Raw genomic sequence first — 20,386 nt, 5'->3', positions numbered from 1 at the left:
ACAGGGGGATGTCAGTCAGGGCACCAGACAGAGCACCAGCAGCATGCAACCACACCAGCTCAGGGCACAAATGCATTGAGTCTTGAGGGTTCTGCCTCAAGCAGCAGAAACCTCCTGTGATGCACTGTGGTTCAGCTGCTTTTCCAAATGTAAACAACAAAAGTGCCAACCACTTCCAGTTGTAGCAACCCCCCAATAAATAGTGAATAATTCATCCTAGTTCTGATAAACTATGCTCTATACCTTTAATGGCCATACATATGCGTGAAGAAGTGGAAATAGCTATTGAAACAGAAGCTGTGACTAGATCTGATGAGCTGCACAAACTCATTTGAATTAATACAGCTGCAGGGGCTGAGTCTCTACAAACTTACCACTGACTTTATGTTTGCGTGCAACTCCTTTGGCTTCATGCTTTACAATAGGTCTAGTCAGAGAGGCAAATCTGGCCTTATTTTCCATGGATTGGTCACTGCACAGCATGTGGCTCATGCAAACTCCCAGAATAAATTCACTGTACGTCTCTCACTGCCAGACAATAATTGCTACATGAAACCCGTCCTCACAGACAAGCCTTACTGAGAGGGGTTTCACCAGCACAGCTATGCAGGAGCAGTAGCATCAAGGCCTCATAACAGTAAGCATAAAGGCACACTCCGAGATTTATTCCTAAAAGATCTCAGTCATTCACCGAAGACAAACGCTCTTCTGTATTCCGCTTTGCTCTTGCCTAGCAGCTTACCTACCATCAGCTCCTCATGCCACAGCATTTGCTCTGCTCTCCTGCCATCAGCCAGCACTCAGCGGCACCGACCAGCCCTGGGGCTGCCCACACTGCCTTCAAGCACTCCTCCAGCCCACGAAACAACCAGGGTCTGGATGCACCAAGGCTGCGAGCCCAACACTGCCAGAGGAGCTCTAGATGACTTTAGCTCCCCACCCTCATGCCCCACTGCTAGCTTTCATCAGCCTTGTGCTGGTTCTGATGACCACCACGTGCTCCTTGACTTAGCACGTGAAAGCAGAGCCCTGACTGGATCAAGGTTTCCAGAAGAGGAAAAATATTTTCCATACAGGAAAAATACACCTTGCACCTGGGAAAGGCCAACACTTCTCAAAACTGGCATGCTCTAGGGACTAAACGTCCTTACAGACAGAGAGTTTCTTTTCAGAAAATATACAGATTTCTGCTTTTCACACAGTATTTTTGAAGGACTCAACAGAAGCCAAAGGGAAATGCTCCAATGGTAAGCAGTCAGACCCCTTTTATCTCATTCTCATTGACATACACACAAAAAAGGAGGTGGCTTCCAAGAACAGGCTTGAATTTGGGATGAAAGGAGGGAAATGCTCCTCCCTTCTCTTTATTCTAGGTCTGGTTTGAATTATGTCTTAATAACAAGACAGCATTTTTTCAGGGAGGTATTAGAAATACTGGAGCCAACAGTATTTTCACCCTTTATCAAAATGGCTTTTGTAACAAAATGAGTAAGTTACAGGGGGAACTTCTTGTAAAATAATTTGATTTAGAAAGTTACTCCACTTTAATTGGGGCATTTTCAAATGCACTAAGGACAATTAGGTATCCAAAATCTAAGCAAATGAAAGTGAACTGGGACCACAACTTCCATTTGTGCCCTGAAAACCTTCCCCTAAATGCCTCTTGGGCTGTGTGGATAACTTATAACTCTCCTTTTCAAACCATCCCAGGAAGTACAGAATACACCAGAAACCTGCACAGATGATTTGGCTGCTGCCTTTCTTAGAGTCTAGAGCTAGAAGAGAGCTCCTCTGGCATCTATCTCTGTCCCCCATCACCCAGGCTGATCCTGCAACCCCCCAAAACGAGGAAGAGCAGGCAGAGGAAGGTTAAGCCCATGATCTTCAGCTCAGAAGAAAGCTGGCAGAATATGGTGCATATTTACTAAAGTCAACTCTTGCTGACAGTGTGTTTATGGAAGGTAATGACACCATTACGGCTCCATACAGAAAGGCACTTCTAAGCTTTTTACAGAATAAAAAATATCTATAAAAAAAATCCATACATGCTTCAAACTACAGATATATATATATATATTTTCCTGAATCCTCCATTGGAACTTGAATTTTAAAAACAGTTTAACTCCTCAGAATGTGAAATCTCATGGCCACATTAATCGAGAACATCTGAATCCAGGAGAAAGAAATCACTTCCAGTTATGTTGTCAGTGTTATGTGCATAACATTCCCACAGCTGTAGATCCATTGTGCTCCATGTTATAAATAAGAAATTGCATGGTGACAGCTAAAATTCAAAAGCATTAATGTTTCTCTTTGCAACTCTTTTTTTTTTTTTTTTTTTCCCAGTCTTTTGAGGTTTCTCCCCTTTCCCTCCTAGTTGAAGTTACTTGAAGCAACATTACTGCTTACCCAACTGACATATTTATGGTAATTAAAAAATAGTAGATGCCAAGCAAATATGACTAATGTTGCTATTTGGCAAATAAGACAAGGAACAACTTCTATTGATTCTGAACCAGACTGTTGTATTTGCACTAATAAACATTTCTTCTTCTTCTGCTTGTCTTGGTTATTCCGGCACTTTGAGGAGAAACCTGAAGGCAGCTCAAGGGACGCAGCCAAGCACTGCCCTGACTTCCATCCCAGGCAGCAGCCACCACCGAAGCCATTGAGTTGCAGAGAGCAAACCCAGCTGAGTCAGGCCCCTTGAATGAATACAAACGAGCTCCCTTGTATCTCTTGCATTCTAGGTTGTGGTCCCTTTCAACCATGAAAAACAGCTACAAATTGTTCCCAGAGCTAAACCACTTAACATCTTGGCACTTGGTTGTTTTTAACTTTGTAACAATAGGCACTGTTCACTCCTCTCAATCTCAGCTTTTTATTCTATAATAAAGCAGGAATACTGATGAAAGGCTAGTCACGGCTTCTCCCCATGGTATCAGGGTGGTGGCATGTGATGATTCACATGGGGTGTGTTTGATCCAAGAAAGCCCAGCCTCTGCTTATTCTTCCTTTGTTCTGTCATCTAAGGTGGAAAGGCAGAGAGAGAGACGAGTTGATATTCTTTTTTTTTGTTTTGTTTTGTTTTTACTATTATTTAGCAGTCACAGAACAAGATACATATAAGCAAAACAACAGGGAGTGGAATTCTATTCTTCAGCATTAAAAATTAGAAGTAAGAGATGCCTTTGAAGTGATGCCTCTGTTTCCTGCAAAGGATGGACATTTCATTCTCATTTGTACACTGTTCTTTTCCAGTGGCAGGTTTTACAGTGAGTACATCCCTCGTGCTGCTATCGTGTTGTGTAGCCCTGCAGAGTGTCAGCATTTGCACTTGGTGCTATACAATGACAGATGGTCATTGTATTAAAAAGATGGTCCCTATTAAAAGATGGTCCCAACCCCAAAGAGTTTAAATTTAAGGCAGAAGAAAGCAGGTTCAGGCAGAGGGGGATGAAAAAGCCACCCAGGACAGTAGGATAAGCACAATAAGCAATGGTCGCAGTTCATCCAGCCTAAACCTCTGTCAAGTTTCTCACAGGGAGAAAGAGTTTTAAGGAGGGGTCTGAAGGGGGATGATTAGGTAACTCGATGCCACTGGAAGTGCTTTCCATAAAGAAAGCATGAAGATGCTTTTCTGAAACTGTAATGAACAAACCAGAGGTGACTGGCATCTTAGGTAAAACGGGAGCTGGCCCTTTGACCCTGCAGTGAGAGAAAGGTGGGTGAGGCAGAGGCAGGGCTGTGAGGAAGGCCAGTACCGCTGTATGCTAGGGGAGGGGAGATAAGGGATGGGCACAGAGGGCGACACAAGCGAAACGACAGGCTCAACAAATTGTTCTCACAACAGCGTAGCTGATATTTAACAGGGGAAAACCCCCATGTGTCAGACTCAGAAAGCTTCTACTGATTCTGATCAGTAGGCAGCTCTTTCTGACACTACTCCTGTTCTACTGCCAGGTTTGCAGTACCTGCACATGCAAAGCCCACCACTGCTTCTGCAGCTTCCCTCTGTCCTCACACACCCATGGTAACCCATTTCATAACTCATTCCCCTTAGCTGTTCTCTGCTGTTGCTAATGGAGTACAATTTCAGCCCAAACCCCTATCAGTGTGTCTACTCAGAAAGCTTACTGGAAGATAAAACCTTTCTAGGACAAAAGTCTCTTTTGTAACACTGTCCTGACTGCGACCTGAGGGAAGCTAGCACGCTCACCCACACGCGCTCAGGTTGATGCCCAGGGCAGGGCACTCACCTGTTCCTTGAGCTCGGCAAGCTGACTGGAAAGCTGTTTTACAAGGCTCATGGTTGACTCCAGCCTCTCCTGCAGGTTCCTGATTTCATTTTGCTCATTGTCACCTTCATTGCTAACCAGAGACATGGCTCTCATCCGAGGGAACCAGTCCAAATTCTTCTCCTACATGGGGATGAGAGAAACAGCAATGTTAGTGAGGGTTTATGCAATACTACCAGAATATGTAAACTCAGTGGGACTTCTACTCAGCAGACAACGCACAGCGAAGTGAGCTTAACAACCACTTTATTGAGCAGGTATTTCACACTGCCCTTTCTATTATTGCCTCTGTCTACAAAGAAGGCACCAAGAGCAAAATCTTGGTTCTCCACTGGTGCACCTGGACTGCAGCGTGGGCTGGCACATTCACCTCCCATCTGCAGCTCTGGCATGCAGAAATGCATGGGGAGACTTCTCTGGCACCTCCTCTGTGCTCCCTGTGCCTTGCTTTGAATTGCACGTGGGACGCATTTCCCCAGTGCCTCTTCAGCCTGGCTGGCCTCCATTTGTGTCAGCTGTCCCTGCAGCAGTGCCAGTGAGCCAACATCAGGAAAACGAGACAAGCTGCAGTCCTCTCCAGGCTGGCCTGGAGCGTGCCTACTGCAGGAGCAGAGGGACCTTGGGTTGAGTTCAGCTGCCCACAGGGGCAGATTCGGGGTCCTGCTTGGGCTTCAGTGTGCCATTACGACTGTAAGTCTCAAGTAACCACAAGCACAGCCCCACAGCCAAGGGCTAACCTGCTAAGGACCAAGCACCACATGGGTGTCCACGGACTCAAGCTATGAATCTAATCATAACAAAAATGTAAGTTGGGGTGGTGTCTACCAGCACGAGTCTGAATCCTCAGAGACACACATATTTGTGTGTAGCATGTAACGGAGACTGGAGGGTGCAAGCCTGGGAGGGGTGGTAATCGAGCTGCAAGCAGCCTGATTTGCCTTAATGCACGAGACATGGGAAATAGGTCCCCTATCTACTGATGCGTTGCATCAGTGCACCTCTGCCCTCCACCTTGGGGGGAGTGGGAGGATGTGGTTAGATCATATGCATGATGTTTTGCAACAAGCCCCCACAGACACGTGCACTTGAAAACTTTAAGAGAAATAGCATGAGCTGGAGCATGGTTCTTCCCATCCCCTGCACGATGGATGGCTCCTCACAAGTAGCACCGTTACCCCCATTTCTACTCCCTCCCATGGGCAGATTCACATGGATCCAAACATTTACGAGCCCAGGGAAGTGCCAAGCGAATCCAATTTTACTGTCCTTCTAGAGAGAGAGGGCTGCTTTCAACTATGCCATGCTCTGCCTCGACGCCAGACCCTGCCCTCTGACAGAACATGGTTTAGAAACACCCAGGCTAACTCAGAAAGCTGCAGTGAGGATGGAAGCACTTACAGTGTTTATATTTTTCCATTAGTTGGGTTAGCCTGACCCCCTCTGTTACCCTGGATAAGCCTAAATACAAAGCCATATGAGTTCTGGATTGTTTTCTTCCTTTTAACTCAACACTTCTAATGAGTTTTTGTCTGGCTGCTCAACCTCTGGTCCTGTCACTATGATGACAAGATGTCTGGGGAACAAGATGGTGTGCCCCTTCGTTGCATTTTGCAGCCCACGGCTCAGTCAGCCGTGTGCACTGGCGGAATGAGGCCTTTCCTCACTGCCCACTTCTTCGAGCCTTGTGATCTCATTATGACAATTTGCTGTGGTTACGCATGATGCCATTTTCAATGGGTCATAACTCATTCAAATCAAAACCTGTTTTCACCAGCTCTGCTGGTGGAGATCACGTGCCTCCTCCCTGCTGGATATCCCCGTCAGACACATGGAACAGTAGACTCTGATTTCTGCTGCAGTCCTGTATGCTTACAAGACCAGCATTCATTTTCCACGAGCACGCTCTGATATTTATTTTAAATTTACTTTGGCTAGGATCTAACAGAGCATTCATCACGTGCCTAGCATTAAGTGCAGGTGTAGTCATCTATACTAAGCTTAGTTTGTGCACAGCACTTTGCTGGATCTATGCCTTTTTTTTTTTTTTTTTTGCAAAACATTTGCCAGCAAATTTGTCTGCCACTAAAGTCACAGAAAGTGAATTCAAAGGAGTTACAGTGAACAGAGATGCAGTTGTGTCTGAGTATTTCCTGGAAAGCTCTGATATCTGCCCCCATCACAGCTTCTCCTGCTTGAAGCACCTGAAGGTACCAACCTCAAGGACACACTGCCACAGGAGCCAGCTGAGAGGCTGAAGTCCTTTTTGGCAAGGCTCACTGTAATGCCAAAGTTTCTAAGCCAAGCTGCAGAGGGAGAGGAATTTGAGACACCATCACTGTGGTTCTCATGTTTGCTGAGTACTGCTGCCAGGACTGTGAAATGTACTTGTTAGTTTTGTTTTCCATTTGCCACTCCCTTGCTTCTCCAGGGCACAAGGCAGAGACCGCCGACTGCCTTGGAAGGGCTTTTGCAGACTGACCCTCCACCACACCGCAGTATCCAGAGGCACACCACACAAACCTGTGTGGATGCCAGACATCCCGGCTCAGTCGTCTTGCCTCCCAAGACTCCCAAGTGTCACCTGCTTCCCTCCTCCTCTACATAACTTTATACTGTATAGGGAGAGGGGTGACCAGGAACAGGTGAGTACAGGGACAGGGCAGGCTGCCACACAGTGCTGCGGTGCTGATTGTAGCTGGCTGGGCCAGCTCTGAACCCTGTGCCAGCCCACCTTGGCCATCAGGAGCCCCAGCATCCTGGGAGCTCAGTGACAGATGCTGCTCACCCCCGTGCGTCCAGATCTGCCTTCCCAGCAATTCTGGGGTAATCAGTCCCAAGAAAGAAATACAGCTGTGATTTAGTTACACACCAAGAAGATCTGGACATTATTTTGACAGGTTGTGGAGGATCAAGCAAGGGCTTAAGCCAAGTTCTAAGGGAAGCTGATGGGTCTGCATGGACTGGAGATCTCATAAAAAGAAGTTACTGACTTTTATAGCTGGGTGAAACAGCTGAAACAGGTCTGTCACTTGGCAGTCCCAAGTTCTGTGGAAGAGATTCACAGAATCAAGAGCTTCTTGATTCTCGCCTGTATACACTTCCAAAGAAATCCAGTCCAGCTGTGTATTTTTGTCATGAAAAATATCAGACAACCTGTCTTTAAGTTAAAAATACTTATCTGGCCTTCACCAACAATCCCATTATAATGAGCACACAAGTTATACTCCCTCATTGAATGGCATGATTTTGCTGGTCAATATTATCATGTTTCTTTCATTGGATTGTGAACTGCAAAACCCTAGTATTATTAAAGGGCAGCATGAAAATTAGCTTCAGCACATGGCCCTATTTGCTGAGTCTGAACCACAAACAAACAGCAATTGCCTCTGGGGACAAAACCTTTCAATCACAAGCCTGCGAGGCTCTACAACGCAAATCGGAAAAGGTTCCCCTACAGAAAATTTTAGTGAATTGGAAGTGTTCAGGGGGGGACAGGCACTCTGTGACTGCCTGGCTACAGGAAAGCTATTTTTACTCCAAGGTAATTGCTTGCCAATTAACTTGAGGTAGTTAACATGTTTGTACAACACCAAACATTTTTTCTGGGACTTAAATATTTATGGGCTCAGTCCAGGGTTGACCTTGACCAACTAACACATGTTAAAGCTGGAACATGCCTTGTCTGTGCTGCAGGTGTGCTCCTGCTGCCCTCTAACTTGCTGCCACCTACCTTCTTGACTGGTGCAGGGACAGGACATCGAAGTGTGTGAGCTGCCATGCCCCAGCCATTGTCCTCAGAAATCCATCCATTTTGCCCAAGACAGAATTCATGCAGACATTTTGAGCCAACAACCTGCACAAGCAAGGCAGGCTGCTAGTAGGGAGCAGGACAGACCTCTGCAAACAGCTGTTGCAGGACTCAGTTTACAAGCAACAACCAGGCTAGTGCAAGGCGGCATAACTCAAGCAGAAATGAACTCACAGAGGATGAGCTATGTGGATGGAGCACTCCAAAATGAATTGTTACAAATTACTACAACTTTCTTTCTAAGCAGCTGGGGCTGAATACAATGTTTTTACTGTTATTTCATTCTCGCACAAGATAGCCGCTCTCCTTAGCCCAACCGCAGCAGCCCACCTACGGATCACAGCATCTTCCCGCTACATCCTCCCTCCTTGAGCATGATGTGTGCCTTGCAGAATTCATATTTAAGTATATGTCTGTGTCCAGGGCAGAGAGTCAGCCAGACAGGAAGGCTGCAGGGACAGAAAGGAGCCGCAGCCTCCCCTCTGTCAGTTCAGCTGGAAGGAAAAAAAAAAAAAGGGCAGGTGGGGCTAGCCAAAAGGCTGTGGGCCAAGGAGACTGCACACGAGCAGAGCAGACATTTCATGTGGTGATCCAGCACACCCGCTCCCTCCTTCCTCCCCAGCAGCAAATTCCCCTGGCAGGACTCCATTAGCAGAGAGGGCTCACTCAGGGTGAACACCTCTCTGCAAGGTTCCCTGTGTGCACATAGCCTCCAGGTGCCCACTGCAAGGGCACACACCTGAGGAATCACAGGGCTTAGAGGATTTGCTACTCATATTTGCCAAGAAACCTCAAAACCCATTTTTTTTTCAGAGAGGAACATTCAGACTAAAAATCTATGTTTGCCTCCTGGAGTTTTCTAAGCGACTTTCTCCTGAGCATGGATGAAGAAAAGAGGGAAGAAATTTGTTTTGAGTTTCTATACTTTTTACAAAGTCTTTCTTGAGCCATCCCTGTCCTGGTGGCACGGCCAACTGGCTTCAATTGAACTCTCATGCTGAGCTGAATCCATGCCTCCAGAGTAATTGGCAGGGGACATTTCTTTAGGAGGTGTTGGTTTCACAGGCTAGCAGAGAGATGGATCAGCTGCAACCAGCAGGAGAGATTGTGCTGAATCTTTTAAAAAATAGATTACTAGATAACAATGAGAGAAAATAGGTCAAAGAGTAGGACAAGGGGGATGAAGTAGAGGAGTGAAGGCTGCTTAATGCATATTTTCTGCCCGTGCCTTCGCCATAGGCTCAGAGTACCACGCCACCACCAGCTGCACAAGACTTTCATTTCCCTAGAAGGCAGTGCCTAGCGCAGTGACTCTTAGCCCTTTCTACCCCATGACCCTGTACTGCAACATGAAAACAGGCAGCTTCAGGACTTCCCTCCTATCCACACGAAAAGAACAGGAGCTGTGACTACTCAATGACTCCTCCTGGGTTGTGACCTCCCCAGCTGCCCTCGCCTTCCCCAGCCCACCACTTCCCCATCTTGCAGAAGCCATTCGCTCCTTCGTGACTCAGTGAGGCCAGTACATGGCCATCAAGATTAGTTATCTCACAGCAAGGCTCCAGAGACCAGCATCCTTAAAGCACTCAGATCATCCCAGCTAGAGGCTGCCGAGGAGCATGAAGGATAAGTGTGGAAATTGCTACGAGGCTCAGTATGCTGCACTGGGCTGCAAGTGGAGCTCTGCCCACAACGTGCATTTGCTAGCGTGTGCTGCGTGGATGGAAACTGTGGTGGCAGCCTGCCAGAAGCCTTCTATGGCTTTAGAGACATGACCAGTGTGTGCTGGGGTGGTGAGACCCTGCTTCTGGGGCATTCAAGGGAGCCGCTGCTGGTGGCCTCCACATCCCACAAGTGGCCTTGCTGGGAAACGCTGCACAGCTCAATCCCTTGTGACTTAATTGTGCCCTCAGACCTGTGTCTCCGCATGACTAGAAACAAACTTCAGACACTGCTGCTCTTAGGCAGGCTGTTTATGTCCTTTCAGGTACAAGAACTAGCAGCACCGTTCATTCCCCTTTTCTGAGCCAGCACCTTGAAAAAATACTTTAGCTCCAGGTACAGAGAGGTCTATTTACTGATAAACGATTCTGTGTGTCTGAAGCGTAAATAAGTCCATCCATTTCTTTCCTAGATCAGTTGCCCATATAAGCAGAGCGTGATCAGTCCAAGCTACCTTTTGAAAGCTGTTTTTTCTTCTGCTTAGGGACGGAAAACTGCCTGGTCCTAAAACTCTAGCTATGTAGCTCCTATAGTCACCTTAAAAAGGGATCTTAAAGATTTAAACTATCTTGTGCTTTAGATGACACAGGGCAATAACCACTTTGTGATTTAATCACAGACAATAATAATTTGGTTCAGTGCATGATTCAGCTAATCCACAATTTGATAAATGTTCACCCTAAACTACAAACCCAAATAGCTTTCTGCAAATCCCGTTTGACACTTTAATGTTAAGAATGTATTTGATAAGCAATCTGTGCTGTACAAAAATATAGGGAGGGAAATCCGGAATTGTTATGCAGCTAAATGCAACCACAACAGTAATTCAAGGAAAATAAAAATAAACCTTGGCAATTGCAGATAAATCTTTACGCAACAAGAAAACTAATATGTCTGGCTGGGTCTATACTAGATTGATACATCCTACAACTTCCACAGTGCATGGAAAAATATAGAAATCTGTTTCCCACTAAGAGAATGTTGGAACTGTAATACAGACCCACAGTCTGCTTTAGCAGTGTCATTGATGCATTTACTTTCATTTTAACTTGGCTGAATGTTTTTTGAGGGCTGCAACAGAATCTATCACCTGAATTCTGCATAACTGTGAGTTCTGCAGGACTGGTATCTGGGCCAGTTAATATCCCCCCCAAATATGGTGAAGAATGATAATAAACCTCAAATCTTTGATGGTGTATGTGACAATTTTGATACTCAGCTTGAACACTGTACAGGATCTTGCTTTTCCAAGAAAGACACTGGCATTTACCTCCAAGAGATGAAAACAATCACAAAAGTATTTTCTGAATGTGATCTAGCACCGCTGCTGTGGGCAAAACCATATGTAAGCAATAAGAATGTGAGTCAGTGGAGTGCCCTTACAGTGAAAAAGGCCAACTGCATCCTGGGCTGCCCCAGCCAGGGTGCAGCCAGCACGTTGAGGGAAGTGATCCTCCATATCCAGCTGGCACTTGTAGGGCTGCATTTGCTGTACCGCATCCACTTTGGGGCTTCTGAGGGTAATGAGAGAACTGGCAGAGGAGCTGGCCAAGCCGCTTACCATCATTTGTCAACAGTCTTGGCTATCGGGGGAGGTCCCAGTTGACTGGTGGCTAGCAAATGTGACGCCCATCTACAAGAAGGGCTGGAGGGCAGACCCAGGGAACTATAGGCCTGTCAGTTTGACCTCAGTGCCAGGGAAGCTCATGGAGCAGATTATCTTGAGTGTCATCATGTGGCACTTGCAGGTCAAGCAGGCGATCAGGCCCAGTCAGCATGGGTTTATGAAAGGCAGGTCCTGCTTGACGAACCTGATCTCCTTCTATGACAAAGTGATGCGCTGGGTGGATTAGCAAAAGGCTGTGGATGTGGTCTACCTTGACTTCAGTAAGGCTTTTGACACCGTTTCCCACAACATTCTCCTCAAGAAACTGACTGCTCTTGGCTTGGACTGGTGTACGCTTCGTTGGGTTAGAAACTGGCTGGATAGCCGGGCCCAAAGAGTCGTGGTAAATGGAGTCAAATCCAGTTGAAGGCCGGTTACTAGTGGCGTTCCCCACTAGTAGCTAGTGGCTCAGTGCTGGGGCCGGTCCTCTTTAATATCTTCATCGATGATCTGGATGAGGGCATTGAGTGCACCCTCAGTAAGTTTGCAGATGACACCAAGTTAGGCGCGTGTGTCGATCTGCTTGAGGGTAGGAAGGCTCTGCAGGAGGATCTGGATAGGCTGCACCGATGGGCTGAGGCCAACTGCATTAAGTTCAACAAGGCCAAGTGCCGGGTCCTCCACCCGGGGCGCAATAAACCCAAGCAGAGCTACAGGCTGGGAGATGAGTGGTTGGAAAGCTGCCAGGCAGAGAGGGACCTGGGAGTGATGGTTGATAGTTGGCTGAATATGAGCCAGCAGTGTGCTCAGGTGGCCAAGAAGGCCAACAGCATCCTGGCTTGCATAAGAAACAGTCTGGCCAGCAGGGCTAGGGAGGTGATTGTCTCCCTCTACTTGGCTCTGGTGAGGCCGCATCCTGAGTACTGTGTTCAGTTTTGGGCTCCTCACTACAAGAAGGACATGGAGGTGCTCGAGCGAGTCCAGAGAAGGGCGACGAAGCTGGTGAGGGGCCTGGAGAACAAGTCCTATGAGGAGCGGCTGAGGGAGCTGGGATTGTTCAGCCTGGAGAAAAGGAGGCTCAGGGGTGACCTTATTGCACTCTATAGATAACTTAAAGGAGGCTGTAGCGAGGTGGGGGTTGGTCTGTTCTCCCACGTGCCTGGTGACAGGATGAGGGTGAATGGGCTTAAGTTGCGCCAGGGGAGTTTTAGGTTGGATGTTAGGAAGAACTTCTTTACCAAAAGGGTTGTTAGACATTGGAACAGGCTGCCTAGGGAAGTGGTGGAGTCACCATCCCTGGAAGTCTTTAAAAGACGTTTAGATGTAGAGCTTAGGGATATGGTTTAGTGAGGACTGTTAGTGTTAGGTCAGAGGTTGAACTCGATGATCTTGAGGTCTCTTCCAACCTAGAAATTCTGTGATTCTGTGATTCCCAGTACCAAAAAAGACATTGACAAACTGGAGCACGGGCTTATGAGAGCAAGCTGAGAGAGCTGGGTCTGTTCAGCCTGGAGAAGGCCAAGGAGCAAGTATTGCCACTTGCAACTACCTTGGGGCAGAAGATGGAGCCAGACTGCCCTCAAGGTGTACAGTGCAATGATACAGTGGAAGCTGGAACATGGGAAATTCCAATTAAATAGAAGAACAAGTTTTTTTTAGTGGGAGGATGGTCAAGTACTGGAACAGATGCCCAGAGAAGTGGTAAGAGGCCCATTCTTGCAGATACTCACAATGCAAATGGACGAGACCCTGAGAAACCTGCTTCATCTCAATCTGCTTTCAGCTGGGGTGGAATTGGGGGATCTCTGGCAATCTCTCTTAACCTGAATTGTTCTATAGCCCTATGCTAAGTGCATCCTGTGGAACACACTGTGACTCCCTTCCTCTCCTCTCTGACTTCTGCTGTCACGCTCTGCTGTTGGGTTTGTACCTGCCTGCTCTCCTTGGCAGCAATGGCAAAGCAGCCTCTGCTACCACAATGGAATAGCAAGGAAAGTCAGTGCTCTGCACCGGCTGAGAAAGGAGAACCTGTACTCTTTGCACTGTTTCCTATCCTAGAAACAAAGCCCCTGAATGAATTCTGGACCTGCAAAATAGGGAAATAATAGGCCAGGACAGCAGGAGCTGCACAGAAACATTTTCTGTGGCATTGTTCTTCCTTCAATTCTGAGCAACCTTAGCCTAGAGGGTGGAAAGCACAAACTAAACTAAGCAGCTTTGGCACCAGTGCACAAGGACTGCACCATCCAACTCCCCTCCAGGTGGACCTGCAGGTGCACGGGGACTACAGCTGGCAGTGGGCTTGTGGCACAACCTTTGTGTGCTCAGGGGGCCTGAGCTTTCATCCCACTCCAGCGCTAGTGGGCTCCTCCTCTCCTTCAAGACACATTGGCTTCCTGTGTCTTTCTTTGCCCGCAGCATGTGTTCATTTCTCAACTGTTGCTTCGTTCTGCTGTTTCCATCACTCTCTGCCACCTTATCTCTATCGTAACTCTGAGAATTGGTATTCTCCTCTGCACATCTTCAGGAATCTCAACACTACCATCTCAGGCTAGGTTTTGGTGCTTAAATATGTGTGCCCTTAAAATAGATATAATTATAGATTTGTGCGAGATACAACTTTATTTTTCCACATTCCTATGTTTTTATGTTGTTAGTGGTTACAGGGCATGCTTTAGGAAAAACACTTCAGATTATTCATTTAAAATAATTAAATTATTTCTGATATAATCCCTGGATCTTGTGCATAAAGAAACAACATCTGGTACAGAGATTAGAAAATAAATGTTCTTGGCTTTTTTTTTTTTTTCTTTTTTCTTTTGTTAAACAGATGTTGTTGATACAAAACACAGAACTGTAAATCATAGCCTGCATGTGGACACAGACTGTCACTACTGAGCAGAAATTTACTGTGGCTAGATAGAGATTTGAAACAGCAATGAATCACTGGCTTACTAACTTTATTCACGTGGGTATGGTTTCAATATTCTGACATTAAGTGCACATGTCCTTAAAAAAAGAACCTTTTAATGGCAGCATGGGAGGCTCTGTTGTAGTTCCAGCTGTCTCAGTAGGGGAAGAACAGCATAATGCAATGGCCGTCTCTGCGCAGAGGCACCTGGCAGTTCTCCATCTCCTCCTTCACAGCTCACTGCAGTGCTGCTGTTGAGTTGCACAGGCTCAGTTCCTCCAATGCCAGGTGGCACCTCTCAGTGGCTCACTGTGTAGGGCATCCCTGTGACAGGTGAGGGGCTGAGCTGCTCATGGAGCTCCACCACAACCACCAACGTGCCTCCAGCTCCAGCTTCGTTCTCCCTCTCCTTCTCCTACTACTCTTACCATCATCTCTGCAAATTCACTGTTCATTTGCCATGCTGGCTTACATCTAGCTGAATGCCTGTGCTTTGCAATGATATTTCTGCTGACTGCATTTAAAGTGAGCAGAGTTATGGTGCTTACCCAGCCCCATGCCATTCCTATCCGCACACCACCAATCTGCATGGACTCTCTCTCTAAAGCCCCCATTCTTCTGATCTTCTGTTAGTATTGATTTCCTTTTGCAAAGCATTCTAGCAGGAGCTCTCTAGATACTGAAGTCCACTAATACCACCGAAATGTAAACACACCCTGCAGAATCATACCACTGCTGAGGACAGAGAGGTTGCCTGCTCCTTAGATACATACCTACTGTTCAGCTGGTAAGGATATCACAAATTTTGATCTCTTTTTGTCAATGTAAGTGCTGTTTTCAAACAGTGGATCGGGGTCTAACTTGCCTTTTAACCTCCAAACCATGACCTTTACTTCGTATCTTTTGTAGCATGGGATTCAGGCTCATACTTGTTGAAATGTATGCATTTTTTTTTTTGACATTTAGCTTTAATTCTCTGCCCCTGTCACTTTGCATTTTGCAAGTACTGTCCATTTTCTACCTTTAGCTTCAATTTGGTGTAACAAAATCTTTGGGAAATATAAAGACTCAGCTGGAGACTCATTTTTCAGAGGCTCAGGACTTGACCTTGTTCTCAGCTTTGCACAGGCATAGCTTCACTGATTGCAGTGTGATTGTTCTGGTTTAGGATACTCCCGGCATCGAGGCATTTTCAATCCTGATCTCAGTGTTCTGCTTTGGGTCCATTTTAACTCTGATGTACTTTGCATATGGTGCAATATGAAAGGACAGCTTAAAGTACAAAATTTTCTTTTAAAATTATTTAGAATTATTATCTATCCTACATTATTATCCCTAATGGGCTGTAGAAAACAACTGTATTTTTAAACAAAGATATAATCATGCATTTACCACACACTTGCATAAATGCACATACTCGAGTATTTTTCAGAGAGGAAAGAGATGCAGGTTTCTCTTTGAAGTGTCTCTTGACAAAGCACCATCAAGCCATGGCCACCTTACAGCCATATGGGCCTGAACACTACCAACACGCTCTGCAAGCTGTTTTCAAACCACTTGCTGTGTTCAAATGCTTGCCCATGGCTTGTGGGCATTCCTCTGCTCAAGTCCTCTGCACAACTCCTCACCTACATGCATGGAGGCCAAGGAGAGGCCCCTGTGGCTGGATGAGACACAGATCCCAGCTGGTCCCACAAAGTACCTACTGGGACACGCAGGGCACTTTTATTCCCAGTGACTTTGGGAAATAGGTGGAAATCAGCAAAACTGGGCTCTCAAGGTGAAACGTCTGTTCACTCAGGTTCATGTCTGCCATTTTCAGAAGCTGCAGGCACAAAGCAATAAAAGAAAAAATGCATTGCTACAATGTGAACTTCTATCCGCCTGTACCATACTTTCATTTAGCCCACTTGCTCGCATTGCTAGGGAAATATTGAAATGGATCCTCTCTGCTCAGATCTGCTCTTCCTTTTTTTTTCTTTTCTTCCCAACCCAGTATTTAAATATGGTTTGTTATGTTCAATTAAAATGTATTTGCTCTTGAGAACAAGCAGATGATCAGTTTCACAAACCCAGAGTTACAATTCTCTTTCAGCAGCACCCAGTAAAATGAAAAACAGAAACAAAACATTTTAAGCACAAGTGTATAAAATACACAGGGTTCATTAAATCTGATTTAAAGTTGCCTGTTTGTTTTGGAGACTCTTTAAGCTACTACTACTCCAAACTCACAGAACTGTAATGTGATTCCTGATGTATTGAATTTCGTGGGATGGCTGTAGTGGCTTCCATTATATACAAATTGGATGCAGCCAATTTACAATCTCCAATATATACTTTTATCTCAAAATGCCCTGTGAGACAATTGTGTAAAGTACTTTATCAGGGATTGTTGTTGGTAATATTGCAAGATTTCATGATGTAAAAAATACATCAATGTCATTTAAATTGAACAAAATGGTTCCTGTTTTTTTTTTTTTTCTGTACATTTTTAACCGTCTTCGCAACAAATTTGTTCAATAAATACTGTATGAAACAAACATTTTGCACTTTGTCCCACAGATACGATTTGCCAACCTGATTGATTTCTTTGTCTACAACTAATCTGATTTCTTTAGGCTATATATCTTCTCTTTTATTAAAGATGATGTAATCTTAGCTTTTTATCAAACATACAACCACCAAACTAAAAAGGCAGAAGATTCCATGAACTAGCTTTGAAACCAAATCGAAAAAGCTGACAAATATCTCATAAAGCAGATCCCAAACGATAAATGGCATAATGAGACCAAAGTTATACAAATTCAGAAACATATCGATGCAGAGTAATACAGACCTGTGGATTTTTCTTCCCACAACAGATATAGAAAACAAGCATCTTCATCATATCCATTAGACCTTGTAAAATGAGTATATACTATTGCTGCATGCAATCCTCCCAGTTCCTACTATCTCTCAACAGTGAGAACTCAGAGCCAGCGCTACATTTTGCAGCTTTTCCCCATTCTAATTCTTGAAGAATCTCATCCCAGTATTTCAAGTCCAACCAAAGTTACATATATTTACTTTTAAATGGCGTCCCTGGTAAGACAACAACCTCAGACTCATATCCCTGTGCTTTTATTAATGGCCCTTCTACCTTTGTGAAACCCAGGGTCCTTCTTTTCCTCAGGATCTGCAGCTGTCTTAGCTGTGGACAATTTTGGAGTGCCTTTCTCATTCAGGAAGCCAGAAGCTTAGTACCACTTTGTTCCACAAAGAACAATAATTGTTTTCAAATGTTCCAATAGTATTCTTGAATAACACTGAAGTGTGCCCGTGTTTGCTGCTTCTCCTAGAGTGCAAAATGAAATGAATTCAGTTTGTATGCTTTGCAATCTGATCATCACATCATTCCTCCGGGGCTGAACTTCTTATCAATATCCATGACCCCAGTTAAGGTCCAGGTTTCATTAAGTAAAGCCATATACTTCCATTCCCAAGAGAACACAGCCTCAGCTTCTACCAGGTTTTCAAGCACAACTGTAGGTGCTTATCTAATGCCATGGACAGCCTTTTCATCATTTGAAATCAGAGAATAAAGGTCTGCCCACACACAGATCCATCTCAGGCCACATATTTCTTAACAAAGGGATAAAAGATGGCTTTTGCAAGCTGCCTGTAAAGTTAACAGCTCCAGCCTCTGGCAGGTCAAGGAGGGAGTGGATTCCAGCAGGGAACCGCAGCCCATGTCCTGCCAGCAGTGCTGCTCGGCTTGAGGATGCTCCAGCTGGAACACCTCCACTGGATGTTTGTGGGGATGTGCAAGTTTCAAGGAACACTGCCTCATATCCAGACCCCTCCTTGAGTCCTTAAGGCCAGCAGCAAACAAACAAACAGGAACCCAAGTCTACTCATTTATTTTAATTTGCAAATTGAATGAACTGAATTTGGAAGAAGGACAAGGAGGCTTTAACTACACTGTACTATCAAGGCAGAACCCATCCTTACAGCAGAAATCAGTCCTTGAAGCCTAAATATTGCTCAACAGACAGGCAGCCATATCTTTCAAATGCAGAGGAAATCAAGCTAAGCTTACAACAGAGCTACAATACCAGAGTGTCCAAAAAGGCCAGTGCTGGGTATTATTAACTGACTGCTTCCAGACCTCAGGGAAACAAACACACATCTCAGGACGAATATACTTTTGGAAGGTTTTAGGTTCCACTCTGTAAACTGCAATTACATTACAGCTTTTTATTCAGAAGTAATTTCAAAGGAGAGGGAAAAAAAGAGAGGCTTATGCTAGTGCAGGAATCTGTCCCCTTAGGGTTAACAAGAACATGTGAGGCTGAGCACGGATGTAGCAGGGACAATGGCATGGCACAGTGGCATGGCCATCCCCTCACTGTGTCAGCTGGAGGGATGAAAGCTATCTCCAAGCCCTCACTGCACACACCACATCTGCCTGTGCTGTAGCACCTGTGGTTGATGTTGATTTTTCTCTCACTCCAGCTAATGACATCATTTCTAAGAAAGCAGGATCAGATCTGTGGTTTCCCATTCAAGCAGCAACAGGAGAATTAATTTTGCCTGTCTGGAAAGAATGTATATAAACTTAAAGCCACTAAAACCTCAAGCTTTTAAATGAGATCCCAAAAGAAGTTCACCTGTCCTTTTATTTCCCTATACCTCACACATCACCTAGTCAACAAGGCCAGTCAAATTATTTATGGTGGACCAAAGAGCCCAGTTCTGAAAGATGCAGAGCCCCTGAAGCAGCTTTCTTGTATAATAGGAGCTTTGTACAGAGAGGCAAAGTCCTCATGTGATGCTAACTTTTCATGCATTGACAAACACACAAATGAGCAGGAAATCAGCTAATTAGGCAGGTTACTATAATTGCTTATTTTATGAAGTAGAGAGGGAGGTGTTGAGCTCTTTTGTAAGATAATAACGTAGAGGCAAAATTGTACGGAGAAGCAAAATAGTAATGGGCTACCTGAAGAAATGAATGTTATTTTTGAATAATAGGAAAATCAACAATAGAAAAATAATTCAATACTTAGCAGAAGAAAAAGCAACAAACCATAATATGTTCTGTAAATATAAAACTGGGTAACACTCAGGTTTATGAGGGGAGAAGGGCAAAAGCAGTGGCTGAGCCTGTGCTAAGCACAATCCCAGTTCTGTTCAGTGACTGCCTATCACCACTCAATGGCTCTGAGATCCTCTGTAAGTTTTAGGCAGGCCTTTAAGCAGAAAAATCACTTTTTTTCCAGGACTTGGTGCACCTGAAGTGAAGCCCTGAACATCGCAGAGGGCCTGCTTCCATGTAGAAGGGCATAGAGAGACTACTGCTCGCTTGCTCTCCTATACTGAGAATAACAAAAAATAGGAGCAGTAAATCATGTGTTTAGGCATATTTCTTTAATTGCTTATTTTATGAAAACCTGACTGCAGACAAAACCGACATTGTATTTCCTAGGAAATTAGCCTGTCAGTGAGACCTCAGATCTTATTTAGCACCCAGCTTTTGTGCTATTGGTATAACTGCCACGGTAAGTAATTACTCATAATGTGACATGCATTGTATCAGTCTTTTAAAAGTAATTAAGGAAAAGTTGCATAGCTTAATGCTATGTACATACATCTCATCCTTACAAGTTTTGCTTTGATAACATCTGCTCTTTTTTGGAGGAAGGCCAGTTTTTAGCAGTCAAATAAATCAGACATAACAATAGAAGCATTATTATCTTCCCCAAAGTTATAAACGTTATGCCCCACTCCGGCAGCACATTTGGGTGCACAAGTCCAGTCCTGTGAGTATGTCAAAGTCTGTAACTTGCCAGATCAGAAACTTGGTGTTGAACTAGAATTTATGATAATGAAGAAACCTTAAAAATACAAGTTTATTTATAGTGAGCCAGTTTAAGAACCACAGCTCACAGTCCCTGGCAGATTTAGCTGTAGCAGTTGACAGGGTCACCCCTGTCAGCTGTGTGCCCTTTCTCGCTGCTGATTCTTTCCCTACCAATAAAAAGGCAAAGAATCAGTGGTGT

At 45.0% G+C, this 20,386-nt stretch overlaps 1 protein-coding gene across 1 annotated transcript in view; it reads right to left on the bottom strand.

Annotated features, from left to right (window-relative positions):
- Nucleotides 1-2,086: 2,086 nt before the first annotated feature.
- ITPR2 (inositol 1,4,5-trisphosphate receptor type 2) overlaps nt 2,087-20,386 on the bottom strand; it is a 266,820-nt gene continuing 248,520 nt past the window's right edge. The window contains 2 exon segments of the mRNA XM_032186220.1: nt 2,087-3,028; nt 4,260-4,421. Of these exon segments, the coding sequence (XP_032042111.1) occupies nt 2,942-3,028; nt 4,260-4,421 (249 nt within the window). The 3' untranslated portion in view covers nt 2,087-2,941.

This window comes from Aythya fuligula, chromosome 1 (assembly GCF_009819795.1).
Source record: "Aythya fuligula isolate bAytFul2 chromosome 1, bAytFul2.pri, whole genome shotgun sequence".
In the NCBI taxonomy this organism is placed as follows: Eukaryota; Metazoa; Chordata; class Aves; order Anseriformes; family Anatidae; genus Aythya; species Aythya fuligula.
Note: the sequence above shows the minus strand (reverse complement) of the source record. Positions and strands in the feature narration are given on the sequence as shown.